Source organism: Podarcis melisellensis (assembly GCF_964234715.1).
Source record: "Podarcis melisellensis genome assembly, chromosome: 6".
NCBI lineage: Eukaryota > Metazoa > Chordata > Lepidosauria > Squamata > Lacertidae > Podarcis > Podarcis melisellensis.
In genome coordinates, this window is record NC_138538.1 from 1,757,253 (window position 1) to 1,785,036 (window position 27,784).

The following is a 27,784-nucleotide window of genomic DNA, read 5'->3' on the forward strand; positions in this document are numbered from 1 at the left end:
ATTGCAGTCGTTAAGAGTCGTCAACAGGCTCATCACAGCTATCTGCCACTCACCCATTCCCACCACCCTTCTGAGTAATACCCCTCCCCACCTTCTCACTATATAGAAGGGTCTGGAAACTTCTGTTTCAGTGTATCTGAAGAAGTGTGCATGCACACGAAAGCTCATACCAAGAACTAACTTAGTTGGTCTTTAAGGTGCTACTGGAAGGAATTTTGTTTGTTTGTTTGTTTTGGTCCCTTAAAGAGTTTCATTGCACGACTAGCTAGCCCAGTGTGTGCAGAGCAGGGCAGCTTCGGCCGATGCCTGGAGGCTGAAGAGGGAAAGAAAAGCCCTCTGGCATAGAAAGGAAGGGGCCTGGGAATCCCGGAACTGTACAACCGGAAAGGACCCCGAAAGGCCACCCAGCCCCTACCCCCCTGCAGTGCAGGAATCGCAGCATTGTGGAGTTAGAAGGGGTTCCCCAAGGGTCATCCAGCCTGACCCCCTGCAATGCCTTGCAAGGGGTCAAGCCCTCTGGTCTAGCCTGGAAGCGTCCCTGGCCTAGACTGGCAGTCTCTTTGGGGTCGAACTTTGCAGGAGGGGGCCTGGCCTGGCCTTTATGCCCGGAGGGCACGTGCTCTACCCACTGAGCCACACTGCCTCACCTGGGGCCGGAGTCCAGCGAGTGGGCGGGGTCAGGCCACCGGCAAGGCCCTGGAAGTGGCCCCGGGTGGCAGGTCACTGGCCCCCTATTCCCACCCTCCCCAAACACCCCCCAGGCCTCCCCCCGCTTCTCTCTTCCTCAGGCGCTGCTCGGGAGAAAGCGAGAGTTCGCCACATGCCGGAAGTCACAATTCTGGCGGAGCGAAATATCTCCCGCGGGGGAGACGGGCGGGAGGACGGAGCGACAAAAGTCCCACCGGAGCAGCACCGCCCACGCGCGGCTGCCGGGCCCTACTGCGCACGCGTCGCTAGGAGTCCGCGCGTGCGCATTAGGGCGGCGCCGGCTGGACTTGGCGCCGCTTGTCCGGCCGAAGCAGCAGCAGCAGGAGCGGGCGGCGTTCTCTCGCGCCTCCTGGGTGGTTTGTCCCCCTTGGCCCCCCGTAGCATGCCGCCCTCTGACCCTCGCGCGGCGCCGGGGTGAAAGGGCGCGCGGCCATTTTGTGTCGGCGGTTGGTCGTCTGTGAGGCCGGGCGGGCGGGCGGGAGGGCGGCGGGGCCGGGCCGCTCCAGCGAGGCCGCGCCAGGCCGGGCCGGGCGGAGCTCCTCTCCTCCTCCTCCGCCGCCGCCGGGCGCGCCATGTCCTCGTTCTCGGAGTCGGCGCTGGAGCGGAAGCTGTCGGAGCTGAGCAACTCCCAGCAGAGCGTCCAGACGCTGAGCCTGTGGCTCATCCACCACCGGAAGCACGCCGGGCCCATCGTCACCGTCTGGCACCGAGAGCTCCGTAAGGGTGAGGAGGAGGGAGGCGGCGGGGCGCCGGGGGGCGCGGGAGAGAGCGGAGGCCGGGGCGGGGGTCGCTCGGTCTCCCTCCCCCGGGACCCTCCTTTTGTGCAGTGAGGGGGGGCAGCATGGCCCAACAGTCGCGTAAAAGGGAAGGCCACGCCCCCTCCTGGGGGGGGAGAGAGAGGGTGGAAGCAGGGGGCCAGCATGGCTGAGCCCTTGTGTAACCAGAGAAGGGGGTGGGTGGGTGGGTGTGTTGCCAGCAAGGGCACCAATAATTGATCACACAACATAAATTGCTATGTACATAAATTCCTGCAACAACACAGAGCACAAACACCACTCGAATTCCAATGCCTACCAACTTTGCCCCCCTCAAATATGTTATGGGACCTCAGCTCCTAGGAGTTGGTTCTTGTGGCCTCCAGCATGGCTGAACAGTTATGTAATCAGAGCAGCGTGCCCCCCTCCTGGGAAAGAGCACACAAGTTGCCAGTAGGGGTACCAATAATTGATCACATAACACTGTTAACGGAGAAATCTGAGGGCTCCCTTGGACAAGAAAAACAAGGACACCAGCCAGGAATCCCAGATCAAAACAGCAGCCAGGAGGCTTGGTCTTTATTGAAGACTCTCGCAACAGGACTCCCACCTGCCACCAGGTGGAACAAGATGGAAGCCCAGAACAAAAGAGCCCCCAAACTTTTATTAGCTGCTAATCCCCATGTTACACCCCCCCAAACTACATCACGGTTACATCACGGTTACATCATGAAAGGGGAGGTCTGGTGGCAGTAATCTGAGCATCCTGGACCCTGCCCCATGGTTCCCCTTGCCCTCCACCAAACACCCATCACCTTTAAGAAAAAAAGGTATTTACATTTCCCTGTTTCCCAGCCAAGTTCATCACACCCTTTTGTCTTCATCTGGGTTTGTTATTTCTGGAATGGCTACCTGTCTGGCACTCAGGTATCAGGATGCCAGGGATTATCACTCAGGCAGAGGGGCTGCTGAGTAGCTGAGCTCACATGTCTAGGAATTTCTGAAGTTGTCCCAGTGAGCCAGTATACAGATACATTTATCAGTGAATTCTTACACTTGGTATTGTGCAGCAGAAGCCCTTTGAATAGATAGGAAGAAACTGTTGAAGTGTTTTGTGGGGACAAATCACAAAAGCCATTGTGCTGATTTTGGTGGTGGGCTGCATGTGCATGATATCTGCTGGAGGGGCACCCCCCCCCGTACATAAATTCCTGGAACAACACAGCACAAACACCATTCGAATAGCAATGCCTACCAACTTTGCCCCCCTTAAATATGTTATGGGACCTCAGCTCCTAGGAGTTGGTTCTTGTGGCCACCAGCATGGCTGAACAGTCATGTAATCAGAGCAGCATGCCTCCTCATGGGAAAGAGCACACAAGTGGGGTGGGTGGGTGTGCAAGCGTGGCATATCCAGAGCACCGTGCCCCCTCTTTAGAAAGGATGTGTGAGATGCCAGCATGGTTGAACAGTCGTGTGATAAGAGTGCCCAGTCCTCCGAAAGACTGAATTAGTTTAGGGAATGCCAGCATGGCTGAACAGTCGCCTAACCGGAGCACTATGTGCTGTCCTGGAAGGGTGTGTTGTAGGAGAGCCTTCCAGAGCAGGGCTGGGTTGTTGGGAGGCCTATGGAGGCTCTCCAGATCCCGTTGTTCCCAACCTCTTTGTGCAACAGCTGTGTGAGTTGGGAGCTGGAAGTGTGGAGGTTCCACTCCCACTTGCAGGGCTGGTATCAGAAGGTAGCTCTGGGAACCATTACTCCATGCTGTTAATATGTGCTGTATGTGGAGCTGCTCTTGAAGACACTTGGGGAGCTGTAACACGTTCAGAATGCAGCTGCTGGGATTTTAACTGGGAGCAGTCCACTGGGATCATATCTTGCCAGTTGTGAAAGGGCTTCACTTGATTCCAATACAAAGTGTGGGTTTTGATTCTGAAAGCCCTACATGGCTTTTGGCCCAGGTGCCCAGGTACTTACTAATACATAGAAATATTAAAAATCAATTACAGTAAACACACCTGTACAATTAAAAGACAGGTCCTTCTGCCACATCAAAAGAGGCCATGAATACTTTAAAAACCTTAATCTGGTTCTCCAGATGATCAACCTGCCTGGATGTTAATATCTTCTACTGAGGCCTTTTTTTCAGGTTCCTGTGTCATTGAGATAAGGTGGGTGGGTGGTAACAGAAGCTGGGTGTCTTCTGTGAACCACCCTGAGACCCCTGGGTATAGGGTGGTAAATAAATTCAATAAATAATAAAAATTCTGTTTGCTTCTGCAGGGCAGCATTTAGGAGCTGGGGATCCCTGCAGAACTTGGGCTGTTGGCTTGTTATCGCTTAACATCCCAACTTGTAATTTGTAATGCAACTTAATTTGCAGGCTCTTACACCACCCCTCTCATTGGCGGCTTGAGCTGAAGATTAGCTTGGAGAACCTGAGCATAAGAGCTGATGATGTGGTCTTCACAGCTTTGATCAGGGAAGGTTCAGACTTTCTGCCTGTGGAACTCCCACTGGGACTGGTCCTTGTATGATTCTTCTGTTCCTCAAGCTTCAGTTTTGACAAAAAGTGTACTAATTTATCACCTGCTGAGTTGTTCAGCTTCTTCGTATCTGCCCAACACAGGGCCTTGACAAAGGATGTGTTTGAGGAATTAAGAACTTACATTGTGGCTGTTTTTCTAATGGCAGGTGCTGAGCTCAGCTTTACCCCCTCATAAGAAAGCTATTCTTCCAGCCTTGATAGTGTAATGAATTGATTGTGTGTCTTGGTGGAGAGGCATGTGTCAAAAGGCACTCTTTGCTTAGTGCTGGGTGAACCTGGTATGGGAAAGGGAGGGTTTAAAAATTGCAGGCCTGTTAGGGTCAAAGTCAACAGGGGCAAGCTACACATTGGCTCAGAACATCTTCAGAAAACTAAATTGTGCAGTTCTTGAATTGCTCTGAATAGCCTGGGTTGTCTGTTCTCTGGTGCACAGTATAGTCTATTGTTCAGTATTCAGCTTCAAGGGCCAAGTGTTTGTTCTTGATCCTGTCCTGCTGGTTCTAAAAATATACGATTTGCAAATAACATTTGAGCTGACTGTTAGCATGTAGTGATCCCTCAGTTGGTAAAGTAAGAGAAAGATACCTGGTTTCACTCCTAAATGGGGTCTCCGTAGCTGGTGCCCTTCCAGGAGTGTGGCACTCACTTGGTCTGCCCCCATCTCCCCCTACCCCTCCAGCACCCGGCGGTACCAGGTCACATCACCTTAGGGTGATGCCTTGCTTCTACAGTTAGAAAGCTCTGTTAGGAGTCTAAGGTGTACTTTTATTTTTGGGGAGTTTAAAATGTGCTGGTTGATGCCAGGCACTTACCGCTATAGACACTCTGAACTTAATGAACTATTCTGAACGCTAATGAAATTGTCATGCTTTGAATTGGGGAGGGCAGAAGACTTGCAATAAAGACTGTGCTACTGCTGCTCTGACGTGCTGTGGCATGTATTTTTTTGAGTCAATTTGATGCTCTGTGGCATGCATTTTTGATAGTCAATTTGTTAACTGCCCTTCCTTGGTTAGGATGCCAAGCAGTTTCTGTATTTTGACTCAAATGAGCCAGTTTGCATTGAGTGGAACCTATTGAACGCATGGTGCAAAGAAGCCGTGTGTGTGGCTCACTGCAATGACGTTGAACTTTTATCTTCAGAACAGATAAAAAGGAAATACAGGGAACAACAGATTTGCGGTGGGAGGGGGGTACGTTCCTGACCCCTGCAAGCATCTGTAGGGTGTGAATAAGCCCCTCCCGCCACTGCCCCTCATCTGTGTTCTCTTAATTTGGTACGAGGCTACCAGGCTGCTGTTGTTTTTTAAAAGCTTAGCTTTGATATTGTGGCCTGTCAGGTTTGAGCAATATAGGGCATGCTTGGATGAAAGATATCGTAGAATCGCACAGCCTGTCAGCATCAACATTGTTTTCTGGGGCTGCCTCTTTCCCCAAGCCTTCACCGTGATTACCGATGAGTTCATTCTTGTCAATGCCACTTGCTTGCTTGTTTTTAAGGATTTCTACAAATAAGTCATATTTATTGGCTTTGATATTGAAATAATTACCACTGAAACAGCTCAGTGCAGCCAAGCAGTTCACACAACTCTTCTTGGAATATTGTAATTAGAATGAGCACCAGCTGCAAGTGCTGATGGTGCAAAGAAGTGCCTTTTTGGTAGCTGTTTTCTTTTTTCTTCCCTTCAACTCTCCAGACTTCCTTTCTCTTCAAGTCTGGGAACCTAAGTCTTTTCCAAGGGCAGCAGAATTCTATGAAATTTGTTAATTTAGACACCACACCATGCCATAGGGGTTGGCATGGTTTCTCAATAGAGAGTGACTCCTTTTGTATTTGGGCAGGGATGAGCAGGGCATCTGGGAAGGGCAAGTCCATGCCTGGGCCTAGTTTACCTGGTGCTTTCCTACCCAGACCCTGAGCTCAAAATCGGATGCCTTTCTTTGAATGCTCCCAGCAAGTGAGGCTCAGCAGGGGATTATGAGTAGCTGAAAGAGCCTCTTCAGCAGTGGCCTCTCTGTTGTGGAATGCCTTTTCCTGAACAAAAAAAATTCCTTCCAGTAGCACCTTAAAGACCAACTAAGTTAGTTCTTGGTATGAGCTTTCGTGTGCATGCACACTTCTTCAGATACACACACTGTTTTCCTGAACAGTCCACAGTGCTTGGTCTAGTTCAGGGGTCGGCAAAGTTTTTGTGGCTTGGGCCGGTTCATGGTCCTGCAGACGCCGCGGTGGGCCATAGTGCACATGCACACATGTGCAAACGCTATTTCCAGTGCGGAGGAGGCATGTGCAACTTCCCATAGGCTGGCAGGAGCTTCCTGCAGCCAATGGGAAGCCAGCCAACGTTGCAGAAGGCGGTCCCTGCTCTGCTCCATGCTGGTTTAGCACGGCGCACAGGAGCCGACCCAGCGGGCGGTGGGGGTCCATGAACCAGTTAAGCGACCCCCATGGGCCCTTTGTGGCCCATGGGCCTTAGGTTGCTGACCCCTGGTCTAGTTCCTTTTTGCAAAGGACATTAAGATTTTATTAAGCTTTTAATGTTTTTAAATTTGCTTGTTTCCTTTGATTTGTTTCTGGTTGTGCCTTATTATTTAATGCTGCGTTTAAAATAATTTAAACAATAAATGTAAGCAATAAAAATACAAGATAAAATGCAATAAAACAAGATTTGTTTCATTTTGTAAGCCACCCATCTGACTTGAAACAGGCTAATTGAGAGCTGTTTTGTCTTGAAAGCATGGCGTTACTGTGGCTAACCACGGGAATCTTCAAGAACAAAGCAAGCCAGCTTGGGAGGTCACCTTGCATGAAATGAAATATATACTAGCCTGTGGAAGCTGACGCCACAATAAACCATCTGTTGGGTCTTTCAGTTGCCACAAGACGTCTTTCCTTGTTGTGCTTCTGCAGCTCTGCTCTGGTTAAGTGTAGATCCGCTGCTGGCTTTAAAGAAGGGGGCATGAAATGAGAATTTGGCTTCTGTTTGTGATGTCGACCTCGAGGGTGGCTGTGAGACTGAATGAAAAGGATGGGTGACTTGAGAGCTAAACATGCTATACAGATATTTTTTTCCCTCTTCTATTTTCCTAGCAAAGTCAAGTAGGAAACTGACTTTCCTATACTTGGCTAATGACGTCATCCAGAACAGTAAAAGGAAGGGGCCTGAGTTTACAAGGGAATTTGAATCGGTTCTGGTGGATGCTTTTTCACACGTTGCCAGGTATGTATAGCAACCTCTAGGCTGGATTACTGCAATGTGCTACTTGTTAACGAAAACAGATCTTCAAGGGAGGTCCTTTCTTCGGTCCCACCACCCTCATAGGCACACCCTGGGGGGATATGGAAAAGGGCCTTCTCGGTAGCTGCTCCTAGACTCTGGAACTCCCCCCCCCCCCCGGCCGGGAGAAGGTAGACTGTCTCCCTCCATGTTGTCCTTCAGCAGGTGAAGACCTGCATTAGGATTGGGGGGAAGGGTTTGCTCTCTGCAGCTGAAACATGAGCAGTAGGCCTGCAGGCTCTACCCCTACTGTACTACAAGGGGCTTCCTTAAGGCACGCTTGCTTTGCTCCCTTTGGGATTGAGCTGGACACACTGTATTTGATCATTCTGCGCTGCAGAAGTGTTCTTTTCAGATTTCAGCAAATCTAACTTTCCTTTGATCTGTTATTTGAAGAGTTATAACTGTGGCAAACACATTACCACTTGGAGTATTCCCTGCAGAAATTTCAGCTTGTTTCCTTCAGACCCCCAGTTGGCAGCCTTGTGCAATTGCTAGTTATTCCACGTGCCTTTGCTCTGTCTGAACACCATTTTAAGTGAGGTCAGCTTCTCAAATGCTATGGATTTATCAGATTTTTTCCACCAGATTGCCTTTCTGCTTGGCTCGCTCCATCTGTCATTGACTGACTGTTCTCTCACTGTGGGGCAAGCTACAAATGAGCAGCTACGTGTCATTTCTTGGCACACTGTATGTTATCAGCTACTTAAAGGCTGTGGTGCTATTTAGAGAAGACCTTAGTCTGCAAACTGATTATATCTAGAGCACACAGATGAATAAGTGAGCAAGTGTGTTCTGGATAACTCTATACTTAACTGGATGTGTTGCTGATGACTAAGTATTCCTTTTACTTTGAAATTGCATATTTCAAATTTGTGTGCCTATTGATATAAGTGGCTAGCATGCTGGTGAACACCTTACTTGGGAAGCCTGATGGGTTTAGCTCAGTTTCATCCCTGTTTTGTCTCTGATTGTGTCTCTCCTTAAACATTTTATGTGGGAGGGAAGGAATGGAGTGGACACCCTCTACCACTTTCCCCCCTAGTGTGTGTTCTCCCCTTTCTGACGTTCTGAATTTCTGACCCTCCAGAGAGGCAGATGAGGGCTGCAAAAAGCCCTTGGAACGATTGCTGAACATCTGGCAAGAGAGGAGTGTGTATGGCAGCGAGTTCATACAGCAGTTGAAACTGTCTTTGGAAGACTCCAATAGCCCCCAACCCAAAGGTAAAAAAAAAAAGTATTTGCTTTTTCGAAACACCCTTGACTCTGATCAAGCCACTTTGAAAAGGTAGCTTGCTAAGGAGCGAAGAAAGGTGTGTTTATGGCAGTGGTGGGGAACCTGGGGACCTTTAGATGTTGTTGGACGAGAACCTTCATCATCCCAGGTCATTTGGCCATGCTGACTGGGGCAGATGGGAGTTGAAAAACATCTGGAGGGCCACAGGATCCCCAGCTGTGGTTCATGGCCATTTGAATTCAAGGTACCTGTGCTCAAGGTCTCCTGCTTGGTTGGAACTGAACTGATGACAGTCTTCACATCTGCACTGTGTAGACACTTATTGTATCCTGTCCCTCCAGCATCTCTGTAAGTTATGTTTGTGGAGCAGGGTCCATCATCCCAGGGGCGCTTCTAAGCCCTGGCAGGCAACAGCCAGAGTGAGACATAGGAAGTTGCCTTGTACTAGATCATATTACAGTGGTATCTTGGTTCTCGATCTTAATCCAGTCCAGAATTCTGTTCCAAAACCAAAACATTCCAAAACCAAGGTGCGCTTTCCCATAGAAAGTAATGCAAAACGGATTAATCCGTTCCTGGCTGTTGAAAAACTACCCCTAAAATGCTTCTCCCCACCTCCCCAGTCAGTGCGATCTTTCGATCTCTTTCTTTCTTGATCTCTCTCTCACCAAAGCGGCTGAGCTGCTGAACGCTGCCGGGATGCTTCTCCTCACCGGCCCAGTCAGCACGATCTCTTTAAAAACAGAAGTGCAACACTAAAAACGGAAGCTCAGGACACGTTTGACTTCCCCCCAAAAATCGAGAACCAGAACACTCACTTCCGGGTTTGCAATGTTCAGGTTCTAAGTTCATGAACTAGGCTGTTCGAGAACCAAGGTACCACTGTAGTTGTGCGTCTACCCCTGCATTTTCTCCTGACTATCGGCATCTCTTCAGGCCCTCAGACAGAGGTCTTTTCCATCAGCTGCCATCTGATCCTTTTAACTCGGATAAGGAGGTTGCTGGACTGCAACTCCCATCAACATCCCAGACCTGCTCTGGAATGGAAGAGAGATGAACTCTAACAGTATATGGAGGGCCAAAGATTATCCACTCCTTTTCTAACTGGAGGCACTGGGAATTGGGCAGCCAACCTTCTACATGCAGAGCTTATGCTTTGCTGCTGAGTTCTGGCTGCTCCCCAAATCACAAGGTTCCTAAAGACCATTCTACCCTCTGAAGCTCGTCTTGTTATGGGAATGAAGGCACTGTAGTTGTTCTTAACATGTTTGCTATCGCAGTAGCCGTAGTGGCAGTCACCACGTTCTAAATAACTGTCTGTTAATGATTATTTGGCAGTGCCGCAGGTCTCCATGGTTCCTTGTAGTGACTTCCCCCAATTGGGTTACAGAGAAGGCTGGGTTAAGCCCAAAGTCTAGGCAAATTTCTATAAACAGAGTAGCTTTTGAGCCAATCGTGACTAGTTTGGCCACTGGGCACTTTCCCCCATCGTTCATTCATCCTTCACTAAATTGGCACCATTCAACTGTCATCCTGGGACTGGAGCAGGAGGTTACGTTGTCGCATTTGATTTACAATCTGACATGTTTACTCCTGTGATAGGAACGCAAGTGTCAGCATGCAGTTGCCCAAAGCATTTCCCTCCCCTGCCCCATGAAGTCGCATATGAGGCAGCTTCATCTGCTCTCAGATGGTTTACCCTTTCCTTATGAGCTTTACTGCTCTGTTTTTCAATGTAATGGCACTTGAAAGGGGTGTTTGGGACAGAGTGCCCTCAGCACAGCTGGCTTTCCTCGAGTTCTTGGTCGGAAGATCTGGCTTGGCAAAGAAGAGGAGCCCTCCAGCTTCAGGAGGGTTTAATTTGCACCCTGGAAGCCAGCCAGAAACACCTGACCCCTTTGTCGATGGCGGCAGCAAATGCTTTCTGACCAGCTTGTGCTTCGTCTTTCTCCTGGTGCTGCCAGATGCTGCTCCCCTTCCAGGCGTGATTGCTGAGGACATGCCAAACATCCCTTGCCCTCCAACTCTTCACCATCTGTGCCCAGGTTCCCACCTGCAAAAACATGCCGATAGTTCTGTATGCAAGGAGGAGGAGGACTGATATTGGGCAAACCTGGAGTTCTGTCCAAAAAAAGGAAAGAGAAGGGGAAAAGAACCAGGGGATACCCAGCCTCCCAAAATGTTTTCTGAAAAGCCTCTGCATGCTGTCCTCCTCTACGATACGATACGATACAATAATCTTTATTCTCAGGTGGCTAATCCTTCCTAGTCTGTATAACCCTGTACCTTCTTCCAGAAGGCAGAAACTGAAAGAGATCATTTCCAGGGTGCGCACTATCCTGCACTATCTCTGCAGCTTTCTTATAGCACCTGGAAGCATAGATTTGATCCAAGGTGGGAAGAGTGCACCCAATTATTCTCTCCGCAGTCTTTACAACCCTGGACAGCATTGTTTTTCCCCTGACCGTGCAGTTCCCAAACCACACACACAGACCATAAGTTAATACACTCCCAACAGTACAATCGTAAAATGCCATCAACAGGTCCTTTGAGAGATTGTTTTTCCGGAGGATTCTCAGATTCTCTACCTTAGATGGGAGGGGTTTCTGGCATCCCGGAGCTCTTTCCTTGTCTGGTCTGCAGAGGAAGAAGACACAGGAATCCAACAGCGCCACCTTGAGATCGCCCAGCAATTCAGCCTGAGAAGGATCTGCTACGGGGAATGGGGAAGCCTTTTGTCTTTCTACCTTGGTGCCTGCCTCCCCAGGTTACTGCAGGTTCCTTCTATATCTGCAGTGTTCTATTTATCTTTGGCAATTTGTGGGGTGGGTTTTCCTTTTTTTAAAAAAAAAGGAAGTAAAATTCATGATAAGATGATGTATACAAAATATGGAAAATTCTGGAGTGTGGCCTAATGATATGTCAGTCTTCAGTTGTTCACACCTTCCTGATTCTTCCAGAACCTTTAAACCAGTGGCAAAGAATGCCACCCATCACCAGTTGTGCAAGCTCCCAAAAGCTGCCCCAAGCAGTGCAGAATTGAAATGAGGGGAAATGGAGGCCTCTGTGGTTTCCCTTTTATCTTTCTCACAACCCTGAAGGCAGGAGGCTTGTTCCTCAACCTGATCTATGGGACACTGTGGCAGGTGAGGTTGGCTTCTGCTTTAAGCTTTTAGAGCTAACTTTTTCTTTACTTTTTAAAAGATGAACCTGATCAGACTTTGACCTTCAAAGCAGTTTAGGTTTTATCACACATATACACACGCTTTTCAAAAGGTACCACTGGAACAATGTCTCCTTACAGGATGTGACTGTCTCTCTGTGTCTTTTCTCAGTTACAGAGGAGAAAAAGTCACTGAAACGAACATTTCAGCAGATACAAGAAGAAGAAGATGACGATTATCCCGGGAGCTACTCCCCGCAGGACCCCAACGCTGGGCCTCTTCTGGTATGTCTGGAAGGCCAAGGATTGAGAGAGATAAAGGTCCTGGATTCTAAAGAGAGAGCCACATGGTGGCGCCATTAGCAAATGCAATAGGAGGACCAGTGTTGTTCTGTTTATTTGCTCAGAAACACGCCCTCACGACTCAAGGAAGAACATGGAACATAGTAAAACGGAACATAAAACAAATATTATTCCATAAAATTGCTGCAGTCAAAGCAAAATAAAACAAATTGCCCAAAGCATGACAGTATATTATACCCAGCATGGTGTGATCTAATTTATATATGGCGGTAGATGATTCCAGGAAGTTCATTAAACTCAGATTTCCTGCTCTGCTGTCTGTTCTGTGGCCCAGAAATGGGGGTTCAAATATTCTGTGATTGTAGTTTGGTTTTGAGGGTGGCTTGTTGACCAAGGGGTGGGGAGCGAGAGCTTTCGAAAAGCAAGACTTGTGTTAGAATAAGAAGTTAGAAGCAGGGTGGTGATGGCTACATGCGCTGGGAAAGTGATCATGGCAGTCTCTTTATGTCTCAATTGCGCAGACTGAGGACTTGATCAAAGCCCTGCAAGATCTGGAAAACGCGGCTTCGGGAGATGCCACAGTGCGGCAGAAAATTGCTTCTCTTCCCCAGGAGGTTCAGGACGTGTCACTCTTGGAGAAGATTACAGGTGAGGCTCTCAAGTGCCAACCCTTGGATGCAAAAGGCAGGACACAACTCTGTTCCTGCACCTGGAAACTGCCCAAGGAGACTAGCTTGTTTTTAAGGGTTTCCTTCACCCTCAGATGCCAAAAGAGGAACATGAACCTGCCTTTTCCCTTTTTGTTCTGTTCCAATGTGGCTTGGACTCTGTTGGGCCACATGCCAAGCCCTGCGTGCTGCTGTTTGTGTGGCAAGAGCATTTGACACGTTCCTCACTGAAGGGGATCATTGCCTTGTAAAGGGAGCCCTGCAGATTGTGCGCAGAGACCGCTGCTTTAACTGACCATGTGAGAGGCCCAGGACACATTTGTTCATTTCTGTTCCTCTCTGGCCCTCGATGACCTCCTCCATCACTGCTTACAGTGTCTCACAGTGGAGGAAAGGATGCCACTTTTGCAGTGTGTGCTGCTGGGTGGAGATCTAGGCAGAGCACCTGATGCATAGGAGCTGCACTCCCAAGGCAACTGTGGTAGCACAGCTCTCTTCACAGTAGGGCCCAGGGGGAGCTGAATCAGGCATTTAGCAGTAGAGTTCGCTGTCTGTGCTCATCAGAAGAGAGCCAACACAGTTTCAGTTCAGCACTGCTTTTGCAGAGGGTGGCACTGCAGCTATCAGTTCAACAGGTGTTCTTCCCCAAGTCCTCTAAAGCGGCCTGCTCAGGCCTTAGCAGCTTGCTAACCTTGGGCGCTGACAAAGCGGCTGTGGGACCACCCCTCCCTGCAGATGTGCTGTTCTGCTTCCTGGATCACCTGCAGCCAGCCAGCCCTAACCCTGACCTCTTGGCCTTCCAGAAAAAGAAAGGACACTTTGGGCTAGCTGCACTTGTCTTCCTCTGCCAGTGCTTAAAGAAGTGTGTTGCTTGCTGGTCCTTGTGAAATCCACACTTGATTGGAATTCACCCCAGATGAGCTGCTTTTTGTCACCCACACAAAGGCTTTTGCACACAGTCACTGTCGATTATTTGCCACCTTTGTGCCTAGACAAAGAGGCTGCCGAGCGTCTTTCAAAGACTGTGGACGAGGCGTGTTTGCTACTAGCGGAGTACAATGGGCGACTGGCAGCAGAGCTGGAAGACCGGCGCCAGCTGGCACGCATGTTGATTGAGTACACCCAGAACCAGAAGGACGTGCTGACGGAGAAGGAGAAAAAGCTAGAAGTGAGTAGCGTTCCTCCGATAGATGCCGAGCAGTGTCCTTTCTTAGAAGTGTCAGTTCCTCGAGTCAGCCCTGGCTTCTGGGGTTGCTTTAATCCACATTTCCAATAATGGCCATGTGGTTTGCACAGTCACAGCTGAAGCAGTCACACCTGTGTCTCCTCCACCACCCCATGGGCATGAAGCTGGGGACTGTGGCCTCTCCAGGTGTGTGCACTGAGGGCAGGAGAATGTGACGGGAAATGTGACTCCAGGAATGTTCAGACATTGGCCTGAACACAAGAATGGTCTCAAAGTGTGGGCAAGGGCATGCGCCTTCCCATGTGGTGCGGGGAAGATCGGGATAGGTCTTCCAACCTGCATTTGCTTGAACATACGTAGAACCCCCACCAGCAGCCCTGAATACCATTGCGTGATATTCGTGTTTGTGTGGGTGGTGGTTGCAGGTAGACCTTCCCTGTGCAATATGGCCGGAAAGTAGGACTGCTGGGAGAGTGCAAGACGACAACACATGAGACTGTTTTAGGTGGCACTTGCAGGCCCCACCCATACTTGGACCAACACACTGAGAGCCAGTGTGGTGTAGCGGTTAAGAGCGGTGGACTCGTAACCTGGTGAACCGGGTTCGATTCCCCTCTCCTCCACATGCAGCTGCTGGGTGACCTTGCGCTAGTCACACTTCTCTGAAGTCTCTCAGCCCCTCTCACCTCACAGAGTGTTTGTTGTGAGGGAGGAAGGGAGAGGAGAATGTGAGCCGCTTTGAGACTCCTTCGGGTAGTGATAACGCGGGATATCAAATTCAAACTCTTCTTCGCCTTCTTTTGTTTATTTGCTTTATACGTAAAAGTGTCTTTGTATGTCCGACATAATAAAAATAACAGGAACACTATAGTCAAATATAAAAGCAGTGATAAAAGAATACCTAAAGTGCTTATCCAGAAATACATATATATTTAAGGAATACTTCCTTCCTACCTCACCTGAAAACAGGCCACAGATATGACTAGTTGCCCTCCCAGTTAAGACCTAAAGGCCTGCTGGGTAAATGAAAATGGTTTTTGCTTTGAAATAGACAATGATGGCACCAGGTGAGACTCCCTAGAGAAGGGCATTCCACAGACGGGGCCACCACCGAAAAGGTCCATCAGTGTGGCCACCCTCTTGTCACCTCCCCCCTTGGGTCAGGCGCATGGAGAAGGAAGGCCTCAGATGACGAATGCAGTGCCTGGGTTGGTTCATGTGGGGAGAGGCAGTCCTTGAGATACTGGCCTCCTGAGCCGTATATGGCTTATCAGCACTTTGAATTGACCCCAGAAACAAAATCGTAGCTGATAAATACAGATGTATGAAGCTATATGCTCAGACCATCGTGCCTGTTCCAGCTGCAAATTTGAAACAGTCTTGAACTACATGACTCTTGGGGTCCCTTCCAACTCTACGATTCTCCGATTCAAAGGCAGTCCCATATATAGTTTATTTCAGCAATGTAACTTTCGAGGTCACATGAGCATGTGCACCAGAGGTTAGGCTTTCCCTGTCCAGATAGGGCTGTTGATGGAAGGCATTCTGTGCTCCTCTGGGGGAGAGAAAGATAGCATACCACGTTTTAATAGTTAATGTTAAAAACATGATAAAGTGGTACCTTGGGTTACAGACACCTTCAGGTTACAGAAGCTTCAGGTTATAGACTCCGCCAATCCAGAAACAGTACCCCGGGTTAAGAACTTTGCTTCAGGATGAGAACAGAAATCGTGTGGCGGTGGCACGGTGGCAGCAGGAGGACCCATTAGCTAAAGTGGTGCTTCAGGTTAAGAACAGTTTCAGGTTAAGAAAGGACCTCCAGAATGAATTAAGTACTTAACCCGAGGTACCACTGTACTTCACTTGGAGGAAGGAACTCCTGAAACATGATCTTCCTCGAAGGAAATTTGAGTTCTGGGTTGCTCTGGCGTTAAGTCCAGGTCAGTTCCCCAGTATTATCAGAGTCCCCCAACTTGCACTTTGCCAGTAACTTTCCTCTTCTTGGTTCACTTGATCTGCTGTGCTCAGCTTTTCCACCCTCGCCGCCTGCTGCCATCTTGCGAGTTCAGCTGAAGCCCTTTTGAATTGCTGTTGACCTGACGTGCAACCACGCATGTGGGCAGATGATAAAAGCAGTTTCGTAAAAAGCCGCTTGACTTGGGAGCAAAGGAAACAGCTGACAAATATGGCTTTGGCAGCAGGCTGGAGCTCGGCAGCATCTAAAAGGCACTGGAAGAGAGCGCATGAGCCGGGTGGAGAGCCATTTATCTGCAATGTACCATTTTCAGCAGGGCGGCATGTTCTGCTCTGCACCCCGGGATTATGACGGGAACATAATTAATGATTCTGCTTGTATGTCACTCTGCCATCTGTTGCGTTGCCCCTGGCTAGCACATTAAGGGCTTCCTGTGGCTGTCAGGGCTGACTGTTAGGAGCAGCTGTTCTTGGGCGGAACGTGAGTTGCTGCTGAGTGCAGAGCTGTCCAGAAGGAGACAGCGAGTGCTAAGCAGGTTGTCCCAATGGCAGCCTCTTGTCCTGCCACGGGGCCGGTGTTGTCGCCTCGAAAGCTGCATGTCGCCCTTGCTTTTCAGAGTGCCACTTTCTCTTGGCTCTTTTCTTGAACTTGTACATGTTGTTGCAGATGTCACAGGCGAGCTTGCTCTGCAGCTCTTCTTGAGGCTGTTGGCTGATGAAATCTACTATAAGAGGGGGAGCAGCTTGTGGTTTTAAAACGTGCCGCTTTGTCCCTGATGTGAGCAAAACACCCCTACGGTTCAAGGAGTCGTGGCTGGCCCAGCAGTGCAACTGATGCACTTGTGCTAGAGTCATAAGCTCACCTCTTTGCCAGTGAATTGAGCAAGGCTGCCATTCACATTTTCACCCTGTGAGACACTTCGTAAGGGGAAGCAGTTCTCCTTGAAGTCCTAAGCCTTTTGGGTCCTTGGGACCTCCCAAGTCTGGTATACCCTATTCTGCATGTGTTAAGGAGCAGGATTGTTCCTTAGAAATGGGTTTGTGGTGGCTCAGGGCACTGGTAATACCACTGCTGCCAAAATACAACGTTGATTGATGCATGTAAGATTATTAGCATACTGACTTCAGTATAAAGGAATCCCCCAGCTACATCTCTTGCTGCTTTTCTGGGACCTGACCTAGGAGGATTGCAAAGGGTGGCGTAAATGTACAACTTGGTGTGTTTCAAGCACTCTGGCAAAACATCCTTGGTATAGGTTTCTCCCGGGTAATGCCCTGTTTGCTTTGTTTTGCCCTCTTACGGCACAAGGTCTCTACTGCAGGAAAGCCAACCCCTCGTTCTCAGAAAAAGTGCGTTGAAAGGCCAAAAACTTTCTGGAATGAGCTGGGAGGAGAAATTTGGCTCCCCTCTGGCAAATCTAAATTGGGATTTATTTTGCTAAGTCAGGAAAAGTCTGCCGTGCTCTGATCAAATAAGGCATCTTCAGGGGTGCTCCATGTTCTCAAAGTGATTTTTCACCCAAGTAATTAAACAGTTAATCCCTTTCTCTGGCATCGCAGCTGGCTATCTAAACATTGGGGTTCAAATTTAGAAGCTGCTAACATAATCACTCATCGGTCAAGGCAGATCCTGCAACTAAATATTCTTTACATGGAATGCCAGTGATTTCTCATTGCAGGCTGTTGGCCAAGGACTGGAAATAGCAGGGCCTGGGGGCTCAGGGCACGCTTTCTGGGCTCTGTCATACCAAAGCATTAATCAAACCAGGACGTATTGCCAAGTGAGCTAACTCTGGAGCAAAGGAAAAAGTATTGAGTTTTAATCTTCATTAGGGGATAAAGAGACAAGTTTCACCTTCAGAAGCCGTGGGTTTGGGTTGAAAAGATGCAAAAAAGGGTAGGATGTCTGTCCTTGACACAGTGTGCATATGGAGGATGCAATTCACAGTTGACATGTGGAACACAATCACAGACCTTATTGACAACAGTGAAACTCTGCATTGCTCAGTTTCAGAAGAAGTGCACTCCCAATGGGCAGAGTGGTTGAATAAACCTTGGACGACTCTTTTTGCAGTTAAAGCCAATGTGCAGCAGGAAGGCAACATGCCAACAATTATCATGACAAAGATATTGAAAGATGAGCCCTGCTCATTCAGTTTTGGAATGGCAAAGTAGCAGGCAGATTGCGTCCTTATAATTGATTTACACCAACTTAACTATCTGTGGTGTCCCCTCTTTTATTACTTACTACTCTTCATTCCCTATTACAATATTCCGTTTTGTTCCTTCTTTCTTTTACAAAATTAAAAATGTAATAACGCACAGGCACGACATTTCAGCCCTTGTAAACAGTTTTCAAGGATGCCAGGAAAGGTTTGTTTAGTCATTTATTTTTTAAAAAATTGTCTACTGCTGTGTGGTATATCAAAGAGGTTTACAGCAATAAAAGCACAAAAAGGTAAAAGCAGACATCAGTTAACCATTGTAGAAGGGGTGTCGTATTAATTGCCTGCATAGTTTACAGCAGGCGTTCAAAAGTTGGCACAGAAGGTGCCTGCCAAATTTCTGGTACACCCTAAATTTATTATTATTATTATACCTCTGGTGGTACCTTGGGTTAAGTACTCAATTCATTCCGGAGGTCCGTTCTTAACCTGAAACTGTTCTTAATCTGAAGCACCGCTTTAGCTAATGGGGCCTCCTGCTGCTGCCGCGCCGCCAGAGCACAATTTCTGTTCTTACCCTGAAGCAAAGTTCTTAACCTGAGGTACTATTTCTGGGTTAGCGGAGTCTGTAACCTGAAGCGTATGTAACCCGAGGTACCACTGTATTTATTAAACTTTTATACCAGCAGTTATCCATAGATTTCTGGGCAGCTCACAATACGTTGGATCCCGAACGCCTTGTTAGTCGGAATGTCTTGGCTCCTGAACGCCGCAAACCCGAAAGTGAGTGTTCCGGTTTGCAAACACTCTTTGGAAGCCAAATGTCCAACACGGCTTCCGTGGCTTCTGATTTGAGTGCAAGAAGCTCCTGCAGCCAATCGGAAGCTGCACCTTGGTTGTCGAATGTTTTCAGAAGTCGAACGGACTTCCGGAACAGATTCCGTTCAACAACCAAAGTACGACTATAAAAATACAGGCTCTATACCTTGTTATCAAGTGAGCCTCATCAACCCAGGGAATGACCAGCAGCGCTGCAGCAGGTGATCTCAGTGCTCAAGGTGGGGTCAAAGGGTTCAGATGGTCCCTGATTTACTACAGTGGTGCCCCGCAAGACGAATGCCTCGAAAAACGCGCAAGACGAAAGGGTTTTTCGGTTTTTGCGTCGCTTCGCAAGACGAATTTCCCTATGGGCTTGCTTCGCAAGACGAAAACGTCTTGTGAGTTTGTTCGCTTTTTTCCTAAAGCCGCTTGAAGAGGTGCAGTTGCGACGGACCGTGCTTCGCAAGACAAAAAACATCGCAAGACGAAAAGACTTGCGGAACGAATTCATTTCGTCTTGCGAGGCACCACTGTACCCTGGATGTAGGCTGTTGGGGGCTCTGTAAATTAATACAAGGACCTGGCTCTGTAGTGGATGGGTGCCACTCACAGCGTATCTCCCTTTAAGGCTGGGATGGGGGAACTCTGAGCCTCGCCTGGATTGCGGCTCCCGTCCTCCTTGACCCCTGGCCCTGCTTCCTGGGGGATCCCAGGCTCCCCATCCCTGCTTCAAGCAAAGAGATCCCAGTGACACCTGGCAACTACTTAAAATGAATGTACTTCTCCTCCAAACCTTGGGCTCCCAGGTCCCCTATTTTTGGTGGTGGTTGGGGTGGCTTTGAGATCAAAAGGAAACCTGTATCTGGAACAAAGTGTGATTGAAAGTTGGTCAGTTCCCTTTTATACATACGTGGCAAGGTTGTAAGAAAGCCAAAGTATTGGGAGATGATATATTCAGAACTAAAAAAGATGTTTAAGCTGTCATTCCTCAAAAAAACCCCAGAGATGTTGCTATTGAATATTATAGAGGGTGAAATACCTAAGAAAGTACTTGGCCTCTTTCTAAACACAACGGCAGCGTCCAAAATAATTTATGCTCAAAAGTGGAAGCACAAAAATAGTCTTACAAAAGAAGAATGTCAGAATAAGTTAATAGAATATGCGGAATTAGCAGTGTTGACTGCAAAGATAAGGAATCAGGATGAGACAGATATAAGAGAGGAGTGGGAACACTTTGGAGAATATTTAAAGAAATGCAATAATTAGATGAAATTCCAAGCAGAGTTAGACATATGAGCAGCAGTTAAAAACAAGCAGAAGAGGAGTGTAACTAAGGAAATGCAGCTCAGCAAGGACTAAACAAGAACCCATGAAGGGATGTGGGGGAGGTCCAAGTATTTAAGATAAAAGAAGATAACTACCGTATTTTTCGCCCCATAGGGCGCACCGGCCCATAAGGCGCACCTAGTTTTTTGGGGGGGAAATAAAGAAAAAAAATTATTCCACCTCCCCAAGCGCGAGGCTGGGGCCCCCAGAACAGGCTGCTCTCCGCAAGCCATGGGAGCCCTCCCGCGGCTTGCGCAGAGCTACCCGAAGCCCCGGCACGACTGCTGAGCGCACCGGGGCTTTGGGATAAGAGGCAGCGCTGCGCAAGCCAGGGGAGCCATCCCGCAGCTTGCGCAGAGCTACCCATAGCCCCGGCGCAACCGCTCAGCGCGCCAGGGCTTCGGGATGCAGGCAGCTCTGCGCAAGCTGGGGGAGCCCGGGGGGGGGACTCCCGCGGGCTCCCACGGCTTGCGGATAGCCTGCATTCGCCCCATAGGACGCACACACATTTCCCCTTCATTTTTGGAGGGGGAAAAGTGCGTCCTATAGGGTGAAAAATATGGTATAATGGATGTAGCAAACTATGGAGAGAGAGAGAGAGAGAGAGAGAGAGAGAGAGAGAGAGAGAGAGAGAGTAAAATGTTGCTTGCTCCCCTCCAGCAGCTGAGTCAGTGTTTGGCAACCATCTAAAGCCGCAAGTGTGCAGTTCTTTGTTGCAGCTCCAGCCTTTGAAATGTGGACAGGGAGTGGAACCCCTTTTTCCAGCAAGCATCTCCCACACCTGCCCACACCCTGCCTTGCTTGCTCTGCATCCCAGTTCTGCCCTACACGTTCGGTGGCAGGTTAGCAGCCCCGAAGGATGCCTTTTCCTTTAATAGCTCAGCCTGCCCGTGTTGAATGGTGAATCTGATTTAGTGTGTCTCATCTGGATCTTCCGAAGGAATTTCCCTGAACCTCATCTCAGCTGGGATGGGAATTGAGCATAAGTCACGGAGTGTTTACTTTGTCTGTCTGAACCCTGCAAGTCAGGAACAGCCGGCCTCAATTAGGCCTATTAATATTTTGTGTTGTTTTTTTGGTTCAGCCAAGTCTTTACTACTTTGGTTTGGCTGTTTCCTTTTATGGGTAATGTGCCTCCCTTGTGGATGCAGACCAACCATTTTTAGCACTGGGTTTAGGGGGTCATTGACTGCTTAACGGGCTGAACACCAGAGATTTATGATGGCTTGTTGTTCGCCATCTGAACTCCAGTTAGTAAGCCTGGTGAGAGAGCATGGCTGGAAATCTCGGTGCCGCCACTGCTTATGCATGGGAGCCACAGAATCATAGAACTGTAGAGCTGGGAGCGGGGTCCAGAGGGTCATCTAGTCCAACCCCCTGCAATGCAGGAATCAGCTGCAGGATCGTTGGCAGACGGCCACCCAAACTGTGTTGAAAAGCCTCCCAGTGAAGGAAAGTCCACCACCAGCTTTCTGTCCAGTCTAGATCAGGGGATTTAATCCCCCTGCCCCACAATTGCTGTGGGTCTTGGTGGACCACGTAATGATTTTTTGGCCAGTCATATCAATTGTAATACACTGTACTAGCATGGTTTTTAATTGCATTTTTATTGCTGTTTTTATTGTGTATTGTATTTTACTCCATAGAATGATGTGGAATAATTGCAGTGCCATAAAACTAACAATCAAACTAATGCCTATTGTTTTCAAATCATGATGCAATAAAAGAAGCAATAAAAATACCAAAGAAATACAATTAAAAAACAATATGAGTATGTAATGCGATGAATGTCCCATCTCCCATCTTCAAGCACAGTCCAGAGGCCACAGATGGTCTGGATGAAGCCCAGTGGCCTGTGGACCACGCCTTAGAAGCCTGGTCTAGATGAAATAAGTTTTGGGTAATTTCCTTGTGCCTCTCCAGACAGTTGTGTTACAGCACAAATAATTTTTACCCTGCTGCTCTAGTGATGATTCTCTTTTACCACAGTTGCTTGAAAGATCATTTACAGATTTTTCTCAAGGTTAAGCACTCTGTCCCTTCTCATCAGGCACCTCTTTGGGATTAAATGTAATCCTGAAAGAGCTCTGTGAGAATTGAAAGGGGAGAAGGATTTGGGTCAGCTAAGCCCCCTGAGCGTGGGGAGTGGACTGCGGCTGTTGATTAGTTGGGGAGCAGGCGTGGGGGACCTTGAAATGTTCCCTGTTGCTCGTGGGCACGCTCACCCTCTTGCAGGATGCCTGGATCAGGGACCTGCCTGATATATACACTTGCATGCAGTCGAGTGTTTTTCCAAGAGAGAATGCATTGCATTGCAGGGAGCTGGACTAGATGGCCCTGGGTGGTGAGAGAATGAAGAAGCGCTGGCTTCTAGGAAGGACCTCCCTTGTCCTCCCTGTTGAGCCCTCCGTTCTGCTCCCCTGCCCTACTTTGGGGGGAGAAAGTGGCCTGGAGGAATAGAACATCCTTCTGGGAATGTGCCCTCCCTGGTAGTTGTGGGCTCCCTCTTCCGACTGGTTATGGGGAAGGACCCCCAGGCTTGGCATGGTGGGTTGACAGACACCCCCCCCCCACACACACACACATTCTTGGGTGCAGGAGAGCGAGGATTGGCCCGCAGCCCCCTCTCCCTCCTGGCTCTCCCAGTGCCGCATCCATCACTGTCGTTCAGAGCCATGTACTACAATTTCCAAGCAGCAGATTCTTGGCAGGAAGTTATCTGTAGACTCAGCTGTGTCAGCCTCCTGTCTGTGAGCATGTTGAGCTACGATAAAATCCCATTTCTGTCTGCGCCCCTAGGCAAGGCAGGAGAGCTTGTCCTTCAGCTGTTAACACACTCTTCCAGCCTATGTTTTTGGAAACAGCCGGAATGACTTCGGCAGAGTATATACCAAAGGGGCAAAGAATCATAGAATTGTAGAGCTCAAAGGAACCACAGGGATCATCTGGTCCAACCCGCTGCGGTGCAAGAATCACACCTAAAGGATCCCTGGCAGATGGCCATCCGATCTCTTTTAAAGCCTTCCAGTAGAGGAGGGTGCGCAGGCTTCCGAGGGACTTTGTTCCACAGTCCAACAGTTCTTATTGTAAGAAAGTTATTGATGTTCAGTCGAAATCTCCTTTCTTGTAACTTGAATCCATTGGTTCTGACCCTCCCCTCTGGAGCAGGAGGAAACAAGCTTGATCCTTCTTCCATGTGATGGCCCTTGAGGTGTTTGAATGTGGCTCTCATATCAAATTGGGTCAGGGCCTGGCGCAGGGTGCTCCCAGCCACCCATGGGAATAGAATGGCCCCATGCACCCCACAGGTGCTTAACCCCACCACTGGTCCTATCTCACATTGCATGTACGGAAGATGGGTGGGAGTCTGTTTCCAGTACTAGCTCTGCTTGCCTCCTGGACCTTTGTGTTATTCGAAAGAAAATGTTGTTCTTCCTTTTTCACGTATCCTTCTTGGCTGTGCATTAGGCCAGACTCTTCTCTTTCTCCCTGCCTCCCACTGCGAATCTTCCTGGTTTTTGCAGGGCTACAGCTGGAGGGCAGCGCTGAGGGGTTTAAACAGAAACACACCCTTCATCCCAATTAGAGCTCTGGCTCCCATCCTGAATTAGAGCTTTGGCGCCCATCCTGCTGCTTCCTGAACCCAGTGCAACTTGTGGGTGCAGGTGATGAAGAAGTCTCTTGCCACAACAAATGCCTTCATTGCCCAGGAGCTGCCTGATGCTTCGCTGCTGGAGTCCCATTTCTGGGCCACATCCTGAGCTGGTGCTGTGGCAGTGTCTCCCTCCCTCTCTTTGCCGGAGAACCTCCAGCTATTTATTTTATGCCTGATGAAACCTGTGGTGCCTCTTCTGCAGTCGCCCCGTCTACTGCTGTGCATCTTCACATAGATCTCCATGAAGGTGTGGCCTGACACTCTCCTGCAGGGATTAGCAATAGCATGTTAAAGGAAATCCATATCTGTGCATCAGCCGCTGTTGCTGAATGTATTTAGTGTTCCCACAGCAAACGGGGAGAAGAGCACACCACGGGCCCCAGTAGAAGTGGGGCTTTTGCATTATTCCTGCTGTAAAGCCGGGATCCTAGAATTGTATGAACCCAAAGGGCCACCTAGCCCAGCCCCCTTGGATGCAGGAGGGAAAGGTGGGAGGTGGCCTGGAGATGGAGAGCTCTTGCAGCACACTCTCCTCCCCCAGTTCCAAGGAATAGTCAGTGTGTCAGTACCCTCATCCTTCCTGCGGGACAAGGGTCCCCTGGACCTTTAGCCAAGAAAGCCAAGCAGAGCAACGGTTGTGGCTCAGGAGGTTGGGTTTCCCACTGCACTGCACCCTCTTCTGGCAGAAGCAGCTGGGTCAGAAAGCGTTTGGATAGTGGGGAAAACAAGGGCACAGGGAAAGCATTTTGGGGCAGCATTATGGAAGTTCTTAGCTGTACCCCACCCCCAGAATGCTTTTGGTTAAATGCTAAGCCTGTGTGTGGCCTGTGGTTGGATGCACAAGATTTTTTTTTTTACACATAGAAAACTAGACAGCATTAAGACTTTCCTGACACTATCCAAAGGCCACTTCTCAACCACACTTTGTATTCTGGACATGCACGTTGCATTTTAGTGCATCTGTGACAAAGCCCTCGTATGTGTGTGTGTTTTTGGCAGGTCATAAACTGTTCAGAAGCATTTAAGCCATGTACAAATGCTGTTGAAATCAGCCTGGATTGTCCCCTTGTTTTTTGTGTAAGATGGACCCTGGGAGCTGCATGTGGGTTGAGCGGGACTTCCAAGGTCGAGATGAGATCAGCTCCTTGGGCCTCTTCCGCTGCCCCCTCACCCACCGCTTTGCTCAGGGCCCTGCAGACCCCACAGTCCCACCCATTCCCCCAGTCTTGGTCAGCCCAACCCTGTCTGATTCCAGAAAGCATAGTGGGTTGTGCGAACAATATATGTCTCAGATTGCCTGCCTTGTCCCTGCCGCTGTGCCCTGAAGGAGTGCCCATTTCGTGTTTCACCTCCTGATTTCCTCTTCCTCCTGCTACGCCCCCTGTTTCTTCTGCTCCTTAGTCTGATACTTGCTGTGGCTCCACTTGGCCCAGCGCAGAGATGAAGCTGTAGAATTTCTGCCCGTGGCTATAAATGGCAATCACATTCACATTATGTTGCAACAAAAGCAGGGAAGGCTGCAAATCAACTCTTGACGGCAGCTAAGACGGGGGTGATGGTTGGGAAACAGGAACATCGTCTAATTCATTTTTTCCTTTGTGTTTTCTGTTTTTCCCTTTGTCCCCCCAGGAGTACAAACAGAAGCTTGCTCGGGTAACTCAGGTCCGCAAAGAGCTCAAATCTCACATCCAGAGCCTTCCTGATTTGTCGCTGCTGCCCAACGTGACGGGCGGGTTGGCGCCTTTGCCATCTGCTGGGGACCTTTTCTCAACTGACTAGGCACGTGGGTGTCTGCTCTCCCCTTCCCCTCCCTCCACCCACAGTTCCAGTTACTACCAGCAGGACACCGGAAATTCCCACCGCATTCTCACACAGGAAGGACTGGACATAGGATGACCCTCCGCAGGACATGTTGTTGCAGTGGCACGGGCAGGCATGGCTCGCTTTCGGAAGGAAGGGGGCAAGCGCCCTCGTGTTGGGCAGAAAATTCAGTTTCTCTTTGGCTGCCCCCGTTAGCACCTCCAGTTTCCACCACCGCCTGTGCAAATCATGTGTGTCGTCTTCTGAGAGCTTTTTAGGCAAAAGAAAGTTGATTCACACTTTTGCTCTCTCCCCCTCCTTCCCCTCATATAAAAAAAGAACTGGATTGTTTCCGAATTGGTTTGGTGTGTGTCAAGCTTGGTTTTTCTGGGCCTCACAACTCTGGCATGGGCGCATGCGGCGTGGCTGTGTCCAGGGGCCGAGGCCTCCGTTCTGCGGGTGCATCTCAGTGCGGCGTGGCTCCTGCTCTCTCGTGGCATGGCTGCGTGGAGACATGCAGCGCACAGGTGACCAAAAGGAGGTTGCATGGCCCAGGCAAAACTCCTCCTCCTCCAACCAGCGCTGCCCTTTGTCTTTCATTCAGCACATGTCAGTTTTACTCAGGCTCCCTTATCTTCATCCCGCAATGGGAATTCTCAGGAGGCACCCACTTGGGATGTGTGACCCTCTTAAGAAGGCTCTGAGACCTCAGTCAAAATTCTTCTGTGCTGTAAGCAGATGGGCTGAGCTTACAAGTAGGTTGCAGGTGTCCACTTCGTCCAGGGAAAGTCCGTTGGCATGTCAAGTCCATTAAAGGAGCTGGGAGTTGTGTAGCTGTGGTCTCGTTCCCGTTGCTGGTCCGTCTCAGGGATGGGGAGCATCTGTTGCCCTGCGGATGCTGTTGATCTCCAGCTCCCATCATCCGTGATCATTGGGCCTATCAGTCAGGGAGTCCACCAACATCTGGAGAACCTAGTCAAAATCCTGTTCATGTTTTCCCTTCACTACACAAGCAGTGCAGGAATATTTGCACATCTGGAGTAGGCAGACTTCTTTTGCAGTGATAGCAGCTGTTCTCCCTTTGTTTTGGGGTCTCCCGTTCTTTCCCCACAAGGAAAGCAAACCTCCCAGCTCCAATTCATTCCAGTGCCCACAAGGGCCATCCCTCACACTCTGATCTTTAGAGGAGGGGGCTTCCCCCTTATCTCCCCTGGGACCCTGCTGTATCCCCAGAGCCCTCTGCCCTCCGTTTGGCCTGCAAGTGTCCTGCATCTCCAGTGTGTGTTTGCATGTGCCAAATCCAGCCACAAACATCAGCATGCATCATGGCGCTTTACATTATCAGAGGCAGGAGAGTCCTCCATGCAGTGTATTTCCCTCTAAATAGATCAGGGGGTCATGGGGAAATCCCTGGGGGGTTGTGGCAGAGGGGAGAGGGTTGGACACAACAGCACAGATTAGGCAATCCACATGTTCCCCTTTTTTTATTTTTAACGTCATTGAAATCCTGTGAATTTGATTTGCTTTAAAGGGTCAAGGAGGGGCAGGAGTCTGGCTGGGGACCCAGTGCTCCGTGCGAGATCTTCCCTCAAGATCAAATCCACATTCTTCCCCCCAAACATTTTCTTAAATCTGTATATGAATCGATCTAGAAATAAATTTAGAGGTATAGGCTGCCATTTTCGCAGCAGTATATTCTGAAATGTCTCATAAATATATTTTTGAATAAAGAGGGTGTCGTTCAACAGGTGCGAGTGCCTCTTTTTTTGGTGGGCTCTACCGTGTATGTTTCAAAGTCTTGTGCTTGGACAACAGCGTCTTTGGACACCTGGAAAGTAACATTTATTGGCTTTCTATGGATAGAGCCTACTTCATCAGATACAAGGGTGACACTCTGTTGTTCTTGCTGCCTAAGACTGATCTGGCTGCCCCTCTGGAAAATCCTGGAATTCCCAAATATGGGTGTTCAGTCAAGGGTATTTAGTTTGGAAGCAGTTTCTGATGTAGCTGGATGTTTGAGGTCCATAAAGCTCAACAGTGCCCAAATCAACTTCTTCCGAATTTGGTGCGTTCTGTAGCCAGCTGACTGATGCTGACAGGTGTACTCCATTTTCAGAGAGCACAGGTAAGTGCCCAAGTTCAGCCATCAAACCCTCGCAGTTATTTTCTCTGTGGAACTTTAAGTGTTGATTATTGGT

The 27,784-nt window shown here is 49.1% G+C and overlaps 2 protein-coding genes across 3 annotated transcripts in view; one reads left to right on the forward strand and one right to left on the reverse strand.

The window, feature by feature from the left end:
* The window catches only part of TTI1 (TELO2 interacting protein 1), a 28,314-nt gene extending 27,549 nt beyond the window's left edge, over window positions 1–765 (reverse strand). Inside the window, exon 1 of the mRNA XM_081916697.1 lies at window positions 648–765. The gene's annotated coding sequence lies outside the window, so the exon portion shown is untranslated. The remainder of the gene's footprint in view (window positions 1–647) is intronic.
* A 427-nt stretch (window positions 766–1,192) lies between these two features.
* RPRD1B (regulation of nuclear pre-mRNA domain containing 1B) lies at window positions 1,193–27,331 on the forward strand. Of its 2 annotated transcripts, none has more exons than XM_081917215.1 (7): window positions 1,193–1,425; window positions 7,104–7,233; window positions 8,381–8,514; window positions 11,863–11,975; window positions 12,515–12,641; window positions 13,654–13,829; window positions 25,416–27,331. In XM_081917215.1, exons 1-7 carry the CDS (start codon window positions 1,281–1,283, stop codon window positions 25,563–25,565), a joined length of 975 nt encoding a protein of 324 aa, XP_081773341.1. In that variant the 5' UTR covers window positions 1,193–1,280; the 3' UTR covers window positions 25,566–27,331. The 2 variants fall into 2 exon arrangements, with proteins under 2 accessions (XP_081773341.1, XP_081773342.1); XM_081917216.1 differs by having other exon boundaries at window positions 1,196–1,431.
* The last annotated feature ends 453 nt before the right edge of the window (window positions 27,332–27,784 follow it).